This window comes from Phasianus colchicus, chromosome 30 (genome assembly GCF_987193195.1).
Source record: "Phasianus colchicus chromosome 30, bPhaCol1.hap1.1, whole genome shotgun sequence".
In the NCBI taxonomy this organism is placed as follows: domain Eukaryota; kingdom Metazoa; phylum Chordata; class Aves; order Galliformes; family Phasianidae; genus Phasianus; species Phasianus colchicus.
Genome location: NC_143465.1, coordinates 1,222,247 through 1,240,517, shown reverse-complemented (window position 1 = coordinate 1,240,517; position 18,271 = coordinate 1,222,247). Strand labels below are relative to the sequence as shown.

General features: G+C 64.6%; 2 protein-coding genes across 2 annotated transcripts in view; both read right to left on the bottom strand.

Moving 5' to 3' along the window:
- The window catches only part of ITGA10 (integrin subunit alpha 10), a 72,410-nt gene that overhangs the window by 47,956 nt on the left and 6,183 nt on the right, over positions 1-18,271 (bottom strand). The window contains exons 2-6 of the mRNA XM_090127113.1: positions 16,115-16,226; positions 10,085-10,191; positions 7,258-7,331; positions 7,047-7,161; positions 2,979-3,106 (exon numbers count right to left, since the gene is read on the bottom strand). Coding sequence (XP_089983239.1) covers positions 2,979-3,106; positions 7,047-7,161; positions 7,258-7,331; positions 10,085-10,191; positions 16,115-16,226 — 536 coding nt within the window. The remainder of the gene's footprint in view (positions 1-2,978; positions 3,107-7,046; positions 7,162-7,257; positions 7,332-10,084; positions 10,192-16,114; positions 16,227-18,271) is intronic.
- LOC149914321 (uncharacterized) lies at positions 4,079-5,002 on the bottom strand (the record flags this gene model as incomplete). Its single annotated transcript, XM_090126853.1, has 1 exon — positions 4,079-5,002. A coding segment is annotated over one exon (924 nt), but the record flags the coding sequence as incomplete, so codon positions are not given.

Genomic DNA, 18,271 nt, shown 5'->3' with positions numbered 1-18,271 from the left:
GGCTCCCAAATGGCCCCCAAATGGACTCCAAATGGACCCCAAATGGCTCCCAAATGGCCCCCATACTGCAGCACCGCCACCTGGGGACCCATGGACCCCAAATGGCCCCCAAATGGCCCCCAAATGGCTCCCAAATGGACCCCCAATGGCTCCCAAATGGCCATCAAATGGACTCCAAATGGACCCCAAAATGCCCCCAAATGGCCCCCAAATGGCCCCCATACTGCAGCACCGCCACCTGGGGACCCATGGACCCCAAACGGACCCCAAACGGACCCCAAATGGACCCCATACTGCAGCACCACCACCTGGGGACCCATGGGCCCCAAACGGACACCAAATGGACCCCAAATGGATCCCAAATGGACCCCAAATGGACCCCAAATGGGCCCCAAATGGACCCCATACTGCAACATCGCCACCTGGGGGACCCATGGACCCCAAATGGACCCCAAATGGATTCCATACTGCAGCACCACCACCTGGGGACACATGGACCCCAAATGGACCCCAAAATGCTCCCAAATGCACCCCAAATGGCCCCCAGATGGCCCCCATACTGCAGCACTGCTACCTGGGGACCCATGGACCCCAAATGGACCCCAAATGGACCCCATACTGCAGCACCACCACCTGGGGACACATGGACCCCAAATGGACCCCCAAATGGACCCCAAATGGACCCCATACTGCAGCACCACCACCTGGGGACCCACAGACCCCAAATGGCCCCCAAATGGCTCCCAAATGGACCCCAAATGGACCCCAAATGGCTCCCAAATGGCCCCCAAATGGACCCCAAAATGCTCCCAAATGGACCCCAAATGGCCCCCAAATGGACCCCATACTGCAGCATCGCCACCTGGGGACCCATGGACCACAAATGGCCCCCAAATGGCTCCCAAATGGACCCCAAATGGCCCCCAAATGGACTCCAAATGGCCCCCAAATGGACTCCAAATGGACCCCAAAATGCTCCCAAATGGACCCCAAATGGCCCCCATACTGCAGCACCGCCACCTGGGGACCCATGGACCCCAAACGGACCCCAAATGGCTCCCAAATGGATCCCAAATGGCCCCCAAATGGACCCCAAATGGACCCCATAGTCCAGCATCGCCACCTGGGGACCCATGGACCCCAAATGGCCCCCAAATGGCCCCCAAATGGCCCCCAAATGGACCCCAAATGGACCCCATAGTCCAGCATCGCCACCTGGGGACCCATGGACCCCAAATGGCCCCCAAATGGCCCCCAAATGGCCCCCAAATGGACCCCAAAATGCTCCCAAATGGCCCCCAAATGGCTCCCAAACTGCCCCCATTCTGCAGCACCGCCACCTGGGGATCCATGGACCCCAAATGGACCCCAAAATGCTCCCAAATGCACCCCAAATGGCCCCCAGATGGCCCCCATACTGCAGCACTGCTACCTGGGGACCCATGGACCCCAAATGGACCGCAAATGGACCCCAAATTCACCCCATACTGCAACACTGCCACCTGGGGACACAAATGGACCCCAATTGGGCCCCAAATGGACCTCATACTTCAACATCGCCACCTGGGGGACCCATGGACCCCAAATGGACCCCAAATGGACCCCATACTGCAGCACCACCACCTGGGGACACATGGACCCCAAATGGACCCCCAAATGGACCCCAAATGGACCCCATACTGCAGCACCACCACCTGGGGACACATGGACCCCAAATGGCTCCCAAATGGACCCCAAATGGACCCCAAATGGCTCCCAAATGGCTCCCAAATGGCCCCCAAATGGACCCCAAAATGCTCCCAAATGGACCCCAAATGGCCCCCAAATGGACCCCATACTGCAGCATCGCCACCTGGGGACCCATGGACCCCAAATGGCCCCCAAATGGCTCCCAAATGGACCCCAAATGGCCCCCAAATGGACTCCAAATGGACCCCAAAATGCTCCCAAATGGACCCCAAATGGCCCCCATACTGCAGCACCGCCACCTGGGGACACAAATGGACCCCAATTGGGCCCCAAATGGACCTCATACTTCAACATCGCCACCTGGGGGACCCATGGACCCCAAATGGACCCCAAATGGACCCCATACTGCAGCACCACCACCTGGGGACACATGGACCCCAAATGGACCCCCAAATGGACCCCAAATGGACCCCATACTGCAGCACCACCACCTGGGGACCCACAGACCCCAAATGGACTCCAAATGGACCCCAAAATGCTCCCAAATGGACCCCAAATGGCCCCCATACTGCAGCACCGCCACCTGGGGACCCATGGACCCCAAACGGACCCCAAATGGCTCCCAAATGGATCCCAAATGGCCCCCAAATGGACCCCAAATGGACCCCATAGTCCAGCATCGCCACCTGGGGACCCATGGACCCCAAATGGCCCCCAAATGGCCCCCAAATGGCCCCCAAATGGACCCCAAAATGCTCCCAAATGGCCCCCAAATGGCTCCCAAACTGCCCCCATACTGCAGCACCGCCACCTGGGGATCCATGGACCCCAAATGGACCCCAAAATGCTCCCAAATGCACCCCAAATGGCCCCCAGATGGCCCCCATACTGCAGCACTGCTACCTGGGGACCCATGGACCCCAAATGGACCGCAAATGGACCCCAAATTCAACCCATACTGCAACACTGCCACCTGGGGACACAAATGGACCCCAATTGGGCCCCAAATGGACCTCATACTTCAACATCGCCACCTGGGGGACCCATGGACCACAAATGGACCCCAAATGGACCCCATACTGCAGCACCACCACCTGGGGACCAACAGACCCCAAATGGCCCCCAAATGGCTCCCAAATGGACCCCAAATGGACCCCAAATGGCTCCCAAATGGACCCCAAATGGCCCCCAAACGGCCCCCATACTGCAGCACCGCCACCTGGGGACCCCCGGACCCCCAAAGGAAGGTGGCACTGGGGGTGTCCCCGTGTCCCCCCCCCATGTCCCACCTGGCTCTGCTGCGGCCCCACAAAGAAGCGCGCCAGCAGCGCCTGCAGGAAGCGCTGCACCTCGTGCCAGGGGTAGATGCTGTTGGAGCCGTCCAGCAGGATGACGATGTCCAGGAACGTGGGGCAGCCTGCGGCATCGGGACGGGGGATGTGGGGGGATGCGGGGCTGTGGGGGGGGTGGGGGGCACGGGGGAATGGGGATGGGGGGGACAAGGGGATGGGGGGACAAGGGGACACGGGTGTGGGGGCGCAGGGATGGGGGGACGTGGGGATGGGGGGACAAAGGGGGACATGGGGGCAAATGGGGATGGGGGGACAAGGGGACATGGGTGTGGGGGCGCAGGGATGGGGGGACAAAGGGGGACATGGGGGCAAATGGGGATGGGGGGACATGGGGATGGGGGGACAAGGGGACATGGGTGTGGGGGGCACAGGGATGGGGGGATGTGGGGGAATGGGGGGACATGGGGGGGACATAGGGAGACGTGGGGGGACATGGGGATGTGGGGACAAGGGGATGGGGAACACAGGGCCACGGGTGTGGGGAGAACAGAGATGGGGGGACATGGGGGAATGGGGGCAAACAGGGATGTGGGGATGTTGGGACAAGGAGATGGGGAGCACAGGGACACGGGTGTGGGGAGAACAGGGATGGGGGGACGTGGGGGGACATGGGGGAGTGGGGATGGGGGGACAAGGGGATGGAGGGCACGGGGACATGGGTGTGGGGGGCAGATGGGGGAATGAGGGGACGTGGGGAACATAGAGGCACAGGGACAAGGGGACAAATGGGGACGTGGGGACAAGGGGATGGAGGAACAAGGGGACACGGGTGTGGGGGGCACAGGGATGGGGGGACGTGGGGGGACATGGGGGAGTGGGGATGGGGGGACGAGGAGATGGAGGGCATGGGGACACGGGTGTGGGGGGCACAAATGAGGATGTGGGGACAAGGAGATGGAGGGTACAGGGACATGGTTGTGGGGAGAACAGAAATGGGGGGACGTGGGGGGGAATGGGGATGGAGGGACAAGGGGACATGGGTGTGGGGGGCGCAGGGATGGGGGGACGTGGGGGGACATGGGGGAGTGGGGATGGGGGACGAGGAGATGGAGGGCATGGGGACACGGGTGTGGGGGGCACAGGGATGGGGGGACGTGGGGGAATGGGGGGACGTGGGGGGTCGTAGAGGCACAGGGACAAGGGGGCAAATGGGGACATGGGGACAAGGGGATGGAGGGACAAGGGGACACGGGTGTGGGGGGAACAGGGATGGGGGGACGTGGGGGGACATGGGGGAGTGGGGATGGGGGGACAAGGGGATGGAGGGCATGGGGACACGGGTGTGGGGGGCACAGGGATGGGGGGACGTGGGGGAATGGGGGGACGTGGGGGGTCGTAGAGGCACAGGGACAAGGGGGCAAATGGGGACATGGGGACAAGGGGATGGAGGGACAAGGGGACACGGGTGTGGGGGGAACAGGGATGGGGGGACGTGGGGGGACATGGGGGAGTGGGGATGGGGGGACAAGGGGATGGAGGGCATGGGGACACGGGTGTGGGGGGCACAGAGATGGAGGGACGTGGGGGGACATGGCGGGATGGGGGCAGACAGGGATGTAGGGATATGGGGACAAGGGGATGGGGAGCACTGGGACACGAGTGTGGGGAGAATGGGGATGGGGGGACATCGGTGGATGGGGGGACGTGGGGGAATGGGGGGACGTGGGGGGATGTGGGGGCAAATGGGGATGGGAGGACAAGGAGATGGAGGGCACGGGGACACGGGTGTGGGGGGCACAGGGATGGGGGGATGTGGGGGAATGGGGGGACATAGAGACACAGGGACATGGGAGAATGGGGGGACATGGGGATGTGGGGACAAGGAGATGGAGGGCATGGGGACATGGATGTGGGGGGCACAGGGATGGGGGATGTGGGGGAATGGGGGGATGTGGAGAGATATAGAGGGACACGGGGCAATGGGGATGGGGGGACACAGGTGTGGGGGGCACAGGGATGGGGGGACATGGGGGTCATTGAGGCACAGGGACATGGGGGAATGGGGGCAAACGGGGATGTGGGGACAAGGGGATGGAGGATACATGGACATGGGTGTGGGGAGAACAGGGATGGGGGGACGTGGGGGGACATGGGGGAGTGGGGATGGGGGGACAAGGGGATGAGGGGACAAGGGGACAGGGGTGTGGGGGCGCAGGGATGGGGGGACGTGGGGATGGGGGAACAAAGGGGGACATGGGGGCAAATGGGGATGGGGGGACAAGGGGACATGGGTGTGGGGGGCACAGGGATGGGGGGACGTGGGGGGACATGGGGGTGTGGGGATGGGGGGACAAGGAGATGGAGGGCACGGGGACATGGATGTGGGGGGCACAGGGATGGGGGGACGTGGGGAGATGTGGAGGGACATGGGGGAATGGGTGTGGGGGGCACAAGGATGGGGGAATATGGGGGAATGGGGGCAAACAGGGATGTGGGGATGTTGGGACAAGGAGATGGGGAGCACAGGGACACGGGTGTGGGGGGAACAGGGATGGGGGGACGTGGGGGGACATGGGGGAGTGGGGATGGGGGGACAAGGGGATGGAGGGCATGGGGACACGGGTGTGGGGGGCAGATGGGGGAATGAGGGGACGTGGGGAACATAGAGGCACAGGGACAAGGGGACAAATGGGTACGTGGGGACAAGGGGATGGAGAGCACGGGGACACGGGTGTGGGGGGCACAGGGATGGGGGGATGTGGGGGAACGGGGGGACATGGGGGCAAATGGGGATGGGGGGACAAGGCGACAGTGGTGTGGGGGGCACGAGGATGGGGGAACATGGGGGAATGGGGGCAAACAGGGATGTGGGGACAAGGGGATGGAGGATACATGGACATGGGTGTGGGGAGAACAGGGATGGGGGGACGTGGGGGGACATGGGGGAGTGGGGACAAACAGGGATGTAGGGATGAGGGGACAAGGGGATGGGGGGATACAGGGACATGGGTGTGGGGTGCACATGGATGGGGGGACGTGGGGGGACATGGGGGAGTGGGGATGGGGGGACAAGGAGATGGAGGGCATGGGGACAGGGGTGTGGGGGGCACAGGGATGGGGGATGTGGGGGGACATGGGGGGATGTGGGGAACAAGCTGATGGAGGGCACAGGGACACGGGTGTGGGGAGAACGGGGATGGGGGGACATTGGGGGATGGGGGGATGTGGGGGGTCATAGAGACACAGGGACATGGGAGAATGGGGGGACATGGGGATGTGGGGACAAGGGGATGGAGGGCACGGGGACATGGATGTGGGGGCACAGGGATGGGGGGACGTGGGGGGACATGGGGGAGTGGGGATGGGGGGACAAGGGGATGGAGGGCATGGGGACACGGGTGTGGGGGGCAGATGGGGGAATGAGGGGATGTGGGAAACATAGAGGCACAGGGACAAGGGGACAAATGGGGACGTGGGGACAAGGGGATGGAGAGCACGGGGACACGGGTGTGGGGGGCACAGGGATGGGGGGACGTGGGGGGACATGAGGGCAAATGGGGATGTGGGGACAAGGGGATGGAGGGCACGGGGACATGGGTGTGGGGGGCACAGGGATGGGGGGATGTGGGGGAATGGGGGAACAAGGGGATGGGGGGGACAAGGGGACACAGGGATATGGGGACATGGGGGGACACGGGGGGATGTGGGGAATAAGCTGATGGAGGGCATGGGGACACGGGTGTGGGGGGCACAGGGATGGGGGGACATGGGGGAATGGGGGGACGTGGGGAGACCTGGAGGGACATGGGGATGAGGGGACAAGGGGATGGAGAGCACGGGGGCACAGGTGTGGGGGGCAAACGGGGATGGGGGCACATGGGGGAATGGGGGCAAATAGGGATGTGGGGACAAGGGGATGGAGGGCACGGGGACACGGGTGTGGGGGGCACAGGGATGGGGGGACGTGGGGGGACATGGGGGAGTGGGGATGGGGTGACAAGGGGATGGAGGGCACGGGGACACGTGGGGGGGTGCAGTAAGGGGGGGTGGCGGGGGGGCACTGACGCTGCGCGGTGGGCGTGACGGTGCCGCTGTGCCGCATGTGGCGGTCGAGGCGCTCGCAGCGCCCGCTGCTGAACACGGAGCTGCCGCACTGCTGCGACCACAGCGGGGCGCACACCTGGGGGGGGGGGCGCGGGGGGGGGGCACGGCCTCAGCCCCCGCCTTATAGACCCCCCCCCAGCCACCCCTCGGTGCCCCCCCCCCCCCCCCTCACCAGGACGCCGCCGTCGCCGCCGCCGCTCAGCGCCATCCCCAGATGCATGTTGGGGCTCCGCAGCGCCGCGTCCCCTCGTCCCGACAAGCGGACAGACGGACGGTGGCACCGCGGACCCCCCCGCGTCCCCCCCCCCGCGTCCCACCGCCATCCCGCCGCACCGCGTCCCCGTGTTCCCCCCGGCCCCCAAATGTCCCCCTCCTCCCCCCCCCCAGACCCCACTGCCCACCCCCGTGTCCCCATGTCCCCCCCTCCCCGCCGGACCCCTCTTTGTCCCCATGTCCCCACTGCGTCTCTATGCCCCCCTCCCAATGCACCCCCCGCCCCCCCTGTGTCCCCCCCTCCCCACCTGACCCCCCCCCCATGTCCCCACCCGGTGTCCCCATGTCCCCCCCTGTCCCCCCTGTGTCTCTATGTCCCCCCCGACCCCCAATGTCCCCCTCCGTGTTCCCAATCCCATCTGAACCCCACTGTCCCCATGTCCCCCCCATGTCCCCACCCCCACTCCGTGTCCCATGTCCCCCCCCCCCCCCCCCCACTCCCCCAGACCCCACTGCCCTCCCCCCGTGTCCCCCCCTCCCCACCAGACCCCCCCCATATCTCCACCCCATGTCCCCCTGGACCCCACTGTGTCCCTATGTCCCCCCCACCCCCACTGGACCCCCCCCCATGTCCCCCTCAGTTTCCCCATGTCCCCCACCCCCCATGTCCCCCCTTGTCAACCAGACCCCACTGTTCCCACACCCCATGTCCCCCCACCCCCCCAGACCCCACTGCCCACCCCCGTGTCCCCATGTCCCCCCCTCCCCGCCGGACCCCTCTTTGTCCCCATGTCCCCACTGCGTCTCTATGCCCCCCTCCCAATGCAGCCCCCGCCCCCCCCCCCGTGTCCCACCCTCCCCACCTGACCCCCCCCCATGTCCCCACTCGGTGTCCCCATGTCCCCCCCTGTCCCCGTGTCCCCCCTGTGTCTCTATGTCCCCCCCGACCCCCAATGTCCCCCTCCGTGTCCCCAATCCCATCCGAACCCCACTGTCCCCATATCCCCCCCCATGTCCCCCCCTCCCACCTCCCCATGTCCCCCCCCCCCCCCCAGACCCCACTGCCCTCCCCCCGTGTCCCCCCCTCCCCACCAGACCCCCCCATATCCCCACCCCATGTCCCCCTGGACCCCACTGTGTCCCTATGTCCCCCCCCACCCCTACTGGACCCCCCCATGTCCCCCCTTCTCAACCAGACCCCACTGTTCCCACACCCCATGTCCCCCCACCCCCCCAGACCCCACTGCCCACCCCCGTGTCCCCCCCCTCCCCGCCGGACCCCTCTGTGTCCCCATGTCCCCACTGCGTCTCTATGCCCCCCCCAATGTACCCCCTGACCCCCCCCCATGTCCCCACCTGGTGTCCCCATGTCCCCCTTGGACCCCACGTCCCCACTGTGTCTCTATGTCCCCCCACCCCAGACCCCCAATGGCCCCCCAGTGTCCCCCAATCCCATCCAGACCCCCCCCCGTCCTCCCCGCCAGACCCCCCTATGTCCCCACCCAGTGTCCCCACTGTGTCTCTATGTCCCCCCCCGACCCCCAATGTCCCCCTCCGTGTCCCCAATCCCATCTGAACCCCACTGTCCCCATATCCCCCCCCATGTCCCCCCCTCCAACCTCCCCCATGTCCCCCCACCCCCCCGGTGTCCCATGTCCCCCTTGGACCCCCTGTCCCCGTGTCCCCCCTGTGTCTCTATGTCCCCCCCCCGACCCCCAATGTCCCCCTCCGTGTCCCCAATCCGATCCAGACCCTACTGTCCCCATATCCCTCCCCCATGTCCCCCCCTCCAACATCCCCATGCCCCCCCCCAACCCCCCCAGACCCCACTGCCCTCCCCCCATGTCCCCCCCGCCTCACTGGACCCTTTCCTATGTCCCCACCCCGTGTCCCCCCCCCCGTCCCCCCATCCCATCCAGACCCCCTCCTATGTCCCCCTCCGTGTCCCCCCCCGACCCCCATCCCATCCGGACCCCCCTGTCCCCCCCGGTGTCCCCATGTCCCCCCACCCCCTGTGGGTCCCCGTGTCCCCCCACCTCCCCCCCCAGACCCACAGCCCTCCCCCCCCCCGTGTCCCCATGTCCCGTCCCCCCCCCCCATGTTCCCCATTGAACCCCTGTGTCTCTATTTCCCTCCCCCATATCCCCTCAGGACCCCCCCCCCACGTGACCCCCCCTCCCCTCAGGACCCCCCCGTGCATCCCCCCCTCCCCCTGTCCCCCCCTCCCCCCCAGGACCCCCCCACGTGTCCCCCCCCCCCCCGTCCCCCCCTCCCCCCCATCCCCTCAGGACCCCCCCACGTGTCCCCCCCTCCCCCCCATCCCCTTAGGCCCCCCCCACGTGTCCCCCCCTCCCCCCCGACGTGTCACCCCCTCCCCCCCCATCCTCTCAGCCCCCCCCCCACGTGCCCCCTCCTCCCCCATCCCCTCAGGACCCCCCCACGTGTCGTCGTCCCCCCCCACCACGTGCCCCCCCCCAACCCCTCAGGACACCCCAGTGTGCCCCCCACCTCCCCCCCAAATCCCTTCAGGACCCCCCCCGTGTCCCCCCCTCCCCCCCCCGTGACTCCTCCCTCCCCCCGTGTGCCCCCCCCCCCCCAATCCCCTCAGGCCCCCCCCACGTGCCCCCCCTCCCCCCCCACGTACCCCCCCCCGTGTCCCCCCCTCCACCCCCATCCCCTCAGTCCCCCCCACGCGCCCCCCCCCATCTCCCCCCATCCCCCCTTCTCACCCAGCCCCCCCCATCTCCCCCCTTCTCACCCAGCCCCCCCCGCCCCCCCCCCAGTACCGAGGTTGCTTTTGGTGCAGGTCGCATTGGGGGGGTCGAGGGGGCACTTATAGAGCTCCCCCCGGTGGTCGCCCCGCGGTCCGTCCCACGGGGCCGTGACCAGCAGCCTGTGGGGCAGAGGGGGGGAGATGTGGGGACAATCCCCCCCCCGCCCCACATCCCCCCCCTGCCCCACATCCCCCCCCTGCCCCACTTCCCTCATTCCAGCCCCACATCCCCCCCTTTCCTTCCACTTTTCCCTCTCCCCCCCCCCTTTTCCTCCAACCCGCTTTTCCCTGCCCCACACTTTGCCACCCCAGCCCCACAAATTTGGGGGCCCCGCTTCACAAATTGGGCTCCCCGCCCCACGCTTGGGGGTCTCAGCCCCACATATTGAGGCTCCTGCCCCACAGCTGGGGACCTGGCTTCAAACTTTGCATTCCCTGCCCCACACTTGGGGGTCCCAGCCCCACACATTGAGGCTCCTGCCCCACATTTGGGGTCCTAGATTCAAACTTCGCAGTCCCTGCCCCACACTTGGGGGTCCCAGCCCCACACATTGAGGCTCCTGCCCCACATTTGGGGTCCTGGCTTCAAACTTTGCTTTCCCTGCCCCACACTTGGGGGTCTCAGCCCCCCATATTGAGGCTCCTGCCCCACATTTGGGGACCTGGCTTCAAACTTCGCACTCCCTGCCCCACACTTGGGGGTCTCAGCCCCACACATTGAGGCTCCTGCCCCACATTTGGGGTCCTGCCCCCACACTTTGCACTCCCTGCCCCACACTTGGGGAACCCAGCCCCACACCTGGGGGTCCCAACCCACACACGGACGCTCCTGCCCCACACTTGTGGTCCTGCCCCACACATTGAGGCTCCTGCCCCACATTTGGGGTCCTGGCTTCAAACTTTGCTTTCCCTGCCCCACACTTGGGGGTCTCAGCCCCACATATTGAGGCTCCTGCCCCACATTTGGGGTCCTGGCCTCACACTTTGCACTCCCTGCCCCACACTTGGGAGTCCCAGCCCCACATTTGGGGTCCTGGCTTCAAACTTCACACTCCCTGCCCCACACTTGGGGGTCTCAGCCCCCCATATTGAGGCTCCTGCCCCACATTTGGGGTCCTAGATTCAAACTTCGCAGTCCCTGCCCCACACTTGGGGGTCTCAGCCCCACACATTGAGGCTCCTGCCCCACATTTGGGGCCCTGGCCTCACACTTTGCATTCCCTGCCCCACACTTGGGGGTCCCAGCCCCACACCTGGGGGTCCCAACCCACACACTGATGCTCCTGCCCCACATATGGGGTCCTGACCCCACACTTTGCACTCCCTTCCCCACACTTGGGGGTCCCAGCCCCACACATTGAGGCTCCCGCCCCACATTTGGGGTCCCTGCGCCACACCTGAAGGTCCCCACCCCACACTTTGGTTTCTCCACTCCATATACTGAGGCTCCTGCCCCACACTTGGGGGTCCCAGCCCCACACATTGATGCTCCTGCCCCACATTTGGGGTCCTGGCTTCAAACTTCACACTCCCTGCCCCACACATTGAGGCTCCTGCCCCACACTTGGGGGTCCCAGCCCCACACATCGATGCTCCTGCCCCACATATGGGGTCCTGGCCTCACACTTTGCAGTCCCTGCCCCACACATTGAGGCTCCCGCCCCACATTTGGGGTCCCTGCCAAACACCTGAAGGTCCCCACCCCACACTTGGGCTTCTCCACTCCATATACTGAGGCTCCTGCCCCACACTTATGGGGTCCCAGCCCCACACATTGATGCTCCTGCCCCACATTTGGGATCCTGGCCTCAAACTTTGCACTCCCAGCCCCACACATTGAGGCTCCTGCCCCACACTTGGGGGTCCCAGTCCCACATATTGAGGCTCCTGCCCCACATATGGGGCCCTGGCCTCACACTTTGCAGTCCCTGCCCCACATATTGCGGGTCCCAGCCCCACACTTGGGGGTCCCCACCCCACACATTGAGGCTCCTGTCCCACATTTGGGATCCTGGCCTCAAACTTTGCACTCCCAGCCCCACACATTGAGGCTCCTGCCCCACATTTGGGGTCCTGGCCTCACACTTTGCAGTCCCTGCCCCACATATTGCGTATCCCTGCCCCACACTTGGGGTCCCCGCCCCCATATTGAGGCTCCTGCCCCACATTTGGGGTCCTGGCCTCACACTTTGCATTCCCTGCCCCACACTTGGGGGTCCCAGACCCACACATTGAGGCTCCTGCCCCACATTTGGGGTCCCTGCCCCACACCTGAAGGTCCCCACCCCACACTTGGGCTTCTCCACTCCATATACTGAGGCTCCTGTTGCACTTATGGGGTCCCAGCCCCACACATTGAAGCTCCTGCCCCACATTTGGGGTCGTGGCCTCACACTTTGCACTCCCTGCCCCACACTTGGGGGTCCCAGCCCCACACATTGAGGCTCCTGCCCCACATTTGGGGTCCTGGCTTCAAACTTCGCACTCCCAGCCCCACATTTGGGGGTCCCAGCCCCACACATTGAGGCTCCCACCCCACATTTGGGGTCCTGGCTTCAAACTTTGCTTTCCCTGCCCCACACTTGGGCTTCTTCACTGCATATACTGAGGCTCCTGACGTACTTTTGGGGTCCCAGCCCCACACATTGAGGCTCCCGCCCCACATTTGGGGTCCTGCCCTCACACTTTGCAGTCCCTGCCCCACACATTGAGGCTCCCGCCCCACATTTGGGGTCCCTGCCCCACACCTGAAGGTCCCCACCCCACACTTGGGCTTCTCCACTCCATACTGAGGCTCCTGCCCCACACTTGGGGGTCCCAGCCCCACACATTGATGCTCCTGCCCCACATTTGGGATCCTGGCCTCAAACTTTGCACTCCCAGCCCCACACATTGAGGCTCCTGCCCCACACTTGGGGGTCCCCGCCCCACACATTGAGGCTCCTGCCCCACACCTGAAGGTCCCCACCCCACACTTGGGCTTCTCCACTCCATATACTGAGGCTCCTGCCCCACACTTGGGGGTCCCAGCCCCACACATTGATGCTCCTGCCCCACATTTGGGGTCCTGGCTTCAAACTTTGCAGTCCCTGCCCCACACATTGACACTCCTGCCCCACATTTGGGCTTCTCCACTCCATATACTGAGGCTCCTGCCCCACACTTGGGGGTCCCAGCCCCACAAATTGATGCTCCTGCCCCACATTTGCGATCCTGGCCTCAAACTTTGCACTCCCAGCCCCACACATTGAGGCTCCTGCCCCACATTTGGGGTCCTGGCCTCACACTTTGCAGTCCCTGCCCCACATATTGCGGGTCCCCGCCCCACACTTGGCCTTCTCCACTCCATATACTGAGGCTCCTGCCCCACACTTGGGGGTCTCAACCCCACACATTGACGCTCCTGCCCCACATTTGGGGTCCTGGCTTCACACTTTGCACTCCCTGCCCCACACTTGGGGGTCTCAGCCCCACATATTGAGGCCCCTGACCCACATTTGGGGTCTCGACCTCACGCTTTGCACTCCCTGCCCCACATATTGCGTATCCCTGCCCCACACTTGGGGGTCCCAGCCCCCATATTGAAGCTCCTGCCCCACATTTGGGGTCCTGGTCTCACACTTTGCACTCCCTGCCCCACATATGGGGGTCCCAGCCCCACACATTGAGGCCCCTGCCCCACATTTGGGGTCTCGACCTCACGCTTTGCATTCCCTGCCCCACATTCGAAGGCCCCAGCCCCACACACTGAGGCTCCTGTCCCACATTTGGGGTCCTGGCCTCACACTTTGCATTCCCTGCCCCACACATTGAGGCTCCTGCCCCACATTTGGGGGTCCCAGCCCCACACATCGATGCTCCTGCCCCAAATATGGGGTCCTGGCCTCACACTTTGCAGTCCCTGCCCCACACATTGAGGCTCCCGCCCCACATTTGGGGTCCCTGCCCCACACCTGAAGGTCCCCACCCCACACTTGGGCTTCTCCACTCCATACTGAGGCTCCTGCCCCACACTTGGGGGTCCCAGCCCCACACATTGATGCTCCTGCCCCACATTTGGGATCCTGGCCTCAAACTTTGCACTCCCAGCCCCACACATTGAGGCTCCTGCCCCACACTTGGGGGTCCCAGCCCCACACATTGATGCTCCTGCCCCACATTTGGGGTCCTGGCTTCAAACTTTGCAGTCCCTGCCCCACACATTGACACTCCTGCCCCACATTTGGGCTTCTCCACTCCATATACTGAGTCTCCTGCCCCACACTTATGGGGTCCCAGCCCCACGCATAGAGGCTCCTGCCCCACATTTGGGGTTCTGGCCTCACACTTTGCATTCCCTGCCCCACATATGGGGGTCCCAGCCCCAGACATTGAGGCCCCTGCCTCACATATGGGGTCTCGACCTCACGCTTTGCATTCCCTGCCCCACATTCGAAGGTCCCAGCCCCACACTTGGGGGTCCTGCCCCACACATGGAGGCTCCTGCCCCACACTTGGGGGTCCCAGTCCCACACATTGAGGCTCCTGCCCCACACTTGGGGTCCTGGTCTCACACTTTGCAGTCCCTGCCCCACATTTGAAGGTCCCAGTCCCACACATTGAGGCTCCCGCCCCACACTTGGGGTCCCAGCCCCACACCTGAAGGTCCCCACCCCACACTTGGGCTTCTCCACTCCATATACTGTGGCTCCTGCCCCACACTTGGGGGTCCCAGCCCCACAAATTGATGCTCCTGCCCCACATTTGTGATCCTGGCCTCAAACTTTGCACTCCCAGCCCCACACATTGAGGCTCCTGCCCCACACTTGGGGGTCCCAGCCCCACAAATTGATGCTCCTGCCCCACATTTGCGATCCTGGCCTCAAACTTTGCACTCCCAGCCCCACACATTGAGGCTCCTGCCCCACATTTGGGGTCCTGGCCTCACACTTTGCAGTCCCTGCCCCACATATTGCGGGTCCCAGCCCCACACTTGGGCTTCTCCACTCCATATACTGAGGCTCCTGCCCCACATTTGGGGTCCTGGCTTCACACTTTGCACTCCCTGCCCCACACTTGGGGGGCCCAGCTCCTCATATTGAGGCTCCTGCCCCACATATGGGGTCCTGGCTTGAAGCTTTGCATTCCCTGCCCCACACATTGACGCTCCTGCCCCACATTGTGGTCCTGGCCTCACACTTGGGCATCCCTGCCCCACACTTGGGGGTCCCAGCCCCCATATCGAGGCTCCTGCCCAACATTTGGGGTCTTGAACTCACACTTTACAGTTCCCACCCCACACTTGGGCTTCTCCACTCCATACTGAGGCTCCTGCCCCACACTTGGGGGTCTCAGCCCCACATATTGAGGCTCCTGCCCCACATTTGGGGTCCTGGCCTCACACTTTGCATTCCCTGCCCCACACGTGGGGGTCTCAGCCCCCCATATTGAGGTTCCTGCCCCACATTTGGGGTCCTGGCTTCAAACTTTGCAGTCCCTGCCCCACACTTGGGGGTCCCAGCCCCACATATTGAAGCTCCTGCCCCACATTTGGGGTCCTAGATTCAAACTTCGCAGTCCCTGCCCCACACTTGGGGGTCCCAGCCCCACATATTGAGGCTCCTGCCCCACATTTGGGGTCCTGGCTTCAAACTTTGCAGTCCCTGCCCCACACATTGACACTCCTGCCCCACATTTGGGGTCCCAGCCCCACACTTGGGCTTCTCCACTCCATATACTGAGGCTCCTGCCCCACACTTATGGGGTCCCAGCCCCACGCATAGAGGCTCCTGCCCCACATTTGGGGTTCTGGCCTCACACTTTGCATTCCCTGCCCCACACTTGGGGGTCCCAGCCCCACCCATTGAGGCTCCTGCCCCACATTTGGGGTCTCGACCTCACGCTTTGCATTCCCTGCCCCACATTCGAAGGTCCCAGCCCCACATATTGAGGCTCCTGTCCCACATTTGGGGTCCTGGCCTCACACTTTGCACTCCCTGCCCCATACATTGAGGCTCCTGCCCCACACTTGGGGGTCCCCGCCCCACACTTGGGGGTCACTCACCACCGCTCGCTGCCCACCGCGTGCTGCAGCACTTTGTAGCCGAACTGCGACTCCGGGGGGCCGTGGAAGAGGCGCGGGTGGAGAACATCCATGTTAAACGGGGAGCACAGGCCTGCGCGCAGCGGGGAGGGGGGGGTTGGGGTCATGGGGTCGTGGGGTCATGGGGTCATGGGGGGGTTTGGGATCATGGGGTTATGGGGGGGTTTGGGATCACAGGGGGGTGTGGGGTCAGGGGAGGGGTGTGGGGTCATGGGGTTTTGGGGCTGTGGGGTCATGGAGGGGGTTTGGGGTCATGTGGTCATGGGGGGGGGGTGGGATCTTGGGGGGGTGTGGGATCTTCAGGTTATGGGGTGGATTGGGATCATGGGGGGCTGTGGGGTCATGGGGGGGGTTGGGATCATGAGGTTATGGGGCTGTGGGGTTATGGGGGGCTGTGGGGCTATGGGGCTGTGGGGTCATGGGGGGGGTTGGGATCATGGGGTTATGGGGCTGTGGGGTCATGGGGGGGTGTGGGGTCATGGGGGGTGTGGGGTGGATAGGGATCACAGGGGGGTGTGGGGTCAAGGGGTTATGGGGCTGTGGGGTCATGGAGGGGTGGGGGGGTGTGGGGTCATGGAGGGGGTGTGGGGTCATGGGGTCATGGAGGGGGGTGGGATCTTGGGGGGGTGTTGGATCTTCAGGTTATGGGGTGGATTGGGATCATGGGGGGCTGTGGGGTCATGGGGGGGGTTGGGATCATGGGGTTATGAGGGGCTGTGGGGTCATGGGGGGGTGTGGGTTCATGGGGTTATGGGGCTATGGGGTCATGGGGGGGATTTGGGATCATGGGGTTATGGGGCTGTGGGGTCATGGAGGGGGGTTGGGATCTTGGGGGGGTTTGGGTTCATGGGGTTATGGGGGGCTTGGGATCACAGGGGGGTGTGGGGTCATGGGGGTATGGGGCTGTGGGGTTATGGGGGGGTCTGGGATCTTGGGGTTATGGGGGGGTTTGGGATCTTGGGGTGGCTTGGGATCATGGGGTTATGGGGGGGGTGTGGGGTCATGGGGGGGGTTTGGCAACATGGGGTTATGGGGTGTTTGGGATCATGGGGGGGTTTGGGGTCACGGGGTTATGGGGGGGATTGGGATCACGGGGGTGTGGGGTCATGGGGGGTGTGGGGTCATGGGGTTATGGGGGGGATTGGGATCACAGGGGGGTGTGCGGTCATGGGGGGGGTGTGGGGTCATGGGGTCATGGGGCTGTGGGGTCATGGGGTCATGGGGGGGGTTTGGGGTCACAGGGTTATGGGGGGGATTGGGATCACAGGGGGGTGTGGGGTCATGGGGGGGTTTGGGATCATGGGGTTATGGGGGGGATTGGGATCACAGGGGGCTGTGGGGTCATGGGGGGGATTTGGGGGTTATGGGGGGGTGTGGGGTCATGGGGGGGTGTGGGGTGGATTGGGATCACAGGGGGGTGTGGGGTCATGGGGGGGTGTGGGGCTGTGCGGTCATGGAGGGGGTTTGGGGTCATGGGGTTATGGGGGTGTGGGGTCGTGGGGGACTGTGGGGTCATGGGGGGGGTGTGGGGTCATGGGGGGGTTTGGGGTCACGGGGTTATGGGGGGGTCATGGGGTTATGGGGGGGATTTGGATCACAGGGGGGTGTGGGGTCATGGGGTCATGGAGGGCTGTGGGGTCATGGAGGGCTGTGGGGTGGATTGGGATCATGGGGGGCTGTGGGGTCATGGGGGGGTTTGGGATCATGGGGGGGCTTGGGATCATGGGGGGGCTTGGGATCATGGGGTTATGGGGGGGTGTGGGGTCATGGGGGGGTTTGGGATCATGGGGTTATGGGGGGTTTGGGGTCACGGGGTTATGGGGTGGATTGGGATCACGGGGTTATGGGGTCATGGGGGGGTGTGGGGTGGATTGGGATCATGGGGGGCTGTGGGGTCATGGGGGGGTTTGGGATCATGGGGTTATGGGGGTGTGGGGTCATGGAGGGGTTTAGGGTCATGGAGGGGTTTAGGGTCATGGAGGGGTTTAGGGTCATGGAGGGGGTGGGGGATCTTGGGGGGTTGGGGTGGATTGGGGTCATGGGGGGCTGTGGGGTCATGGGGGGCTGTGGGGTCATGGGGGGCTGTGGGGGGCTTGGGGTCATGGGGTTGTGGGGCTG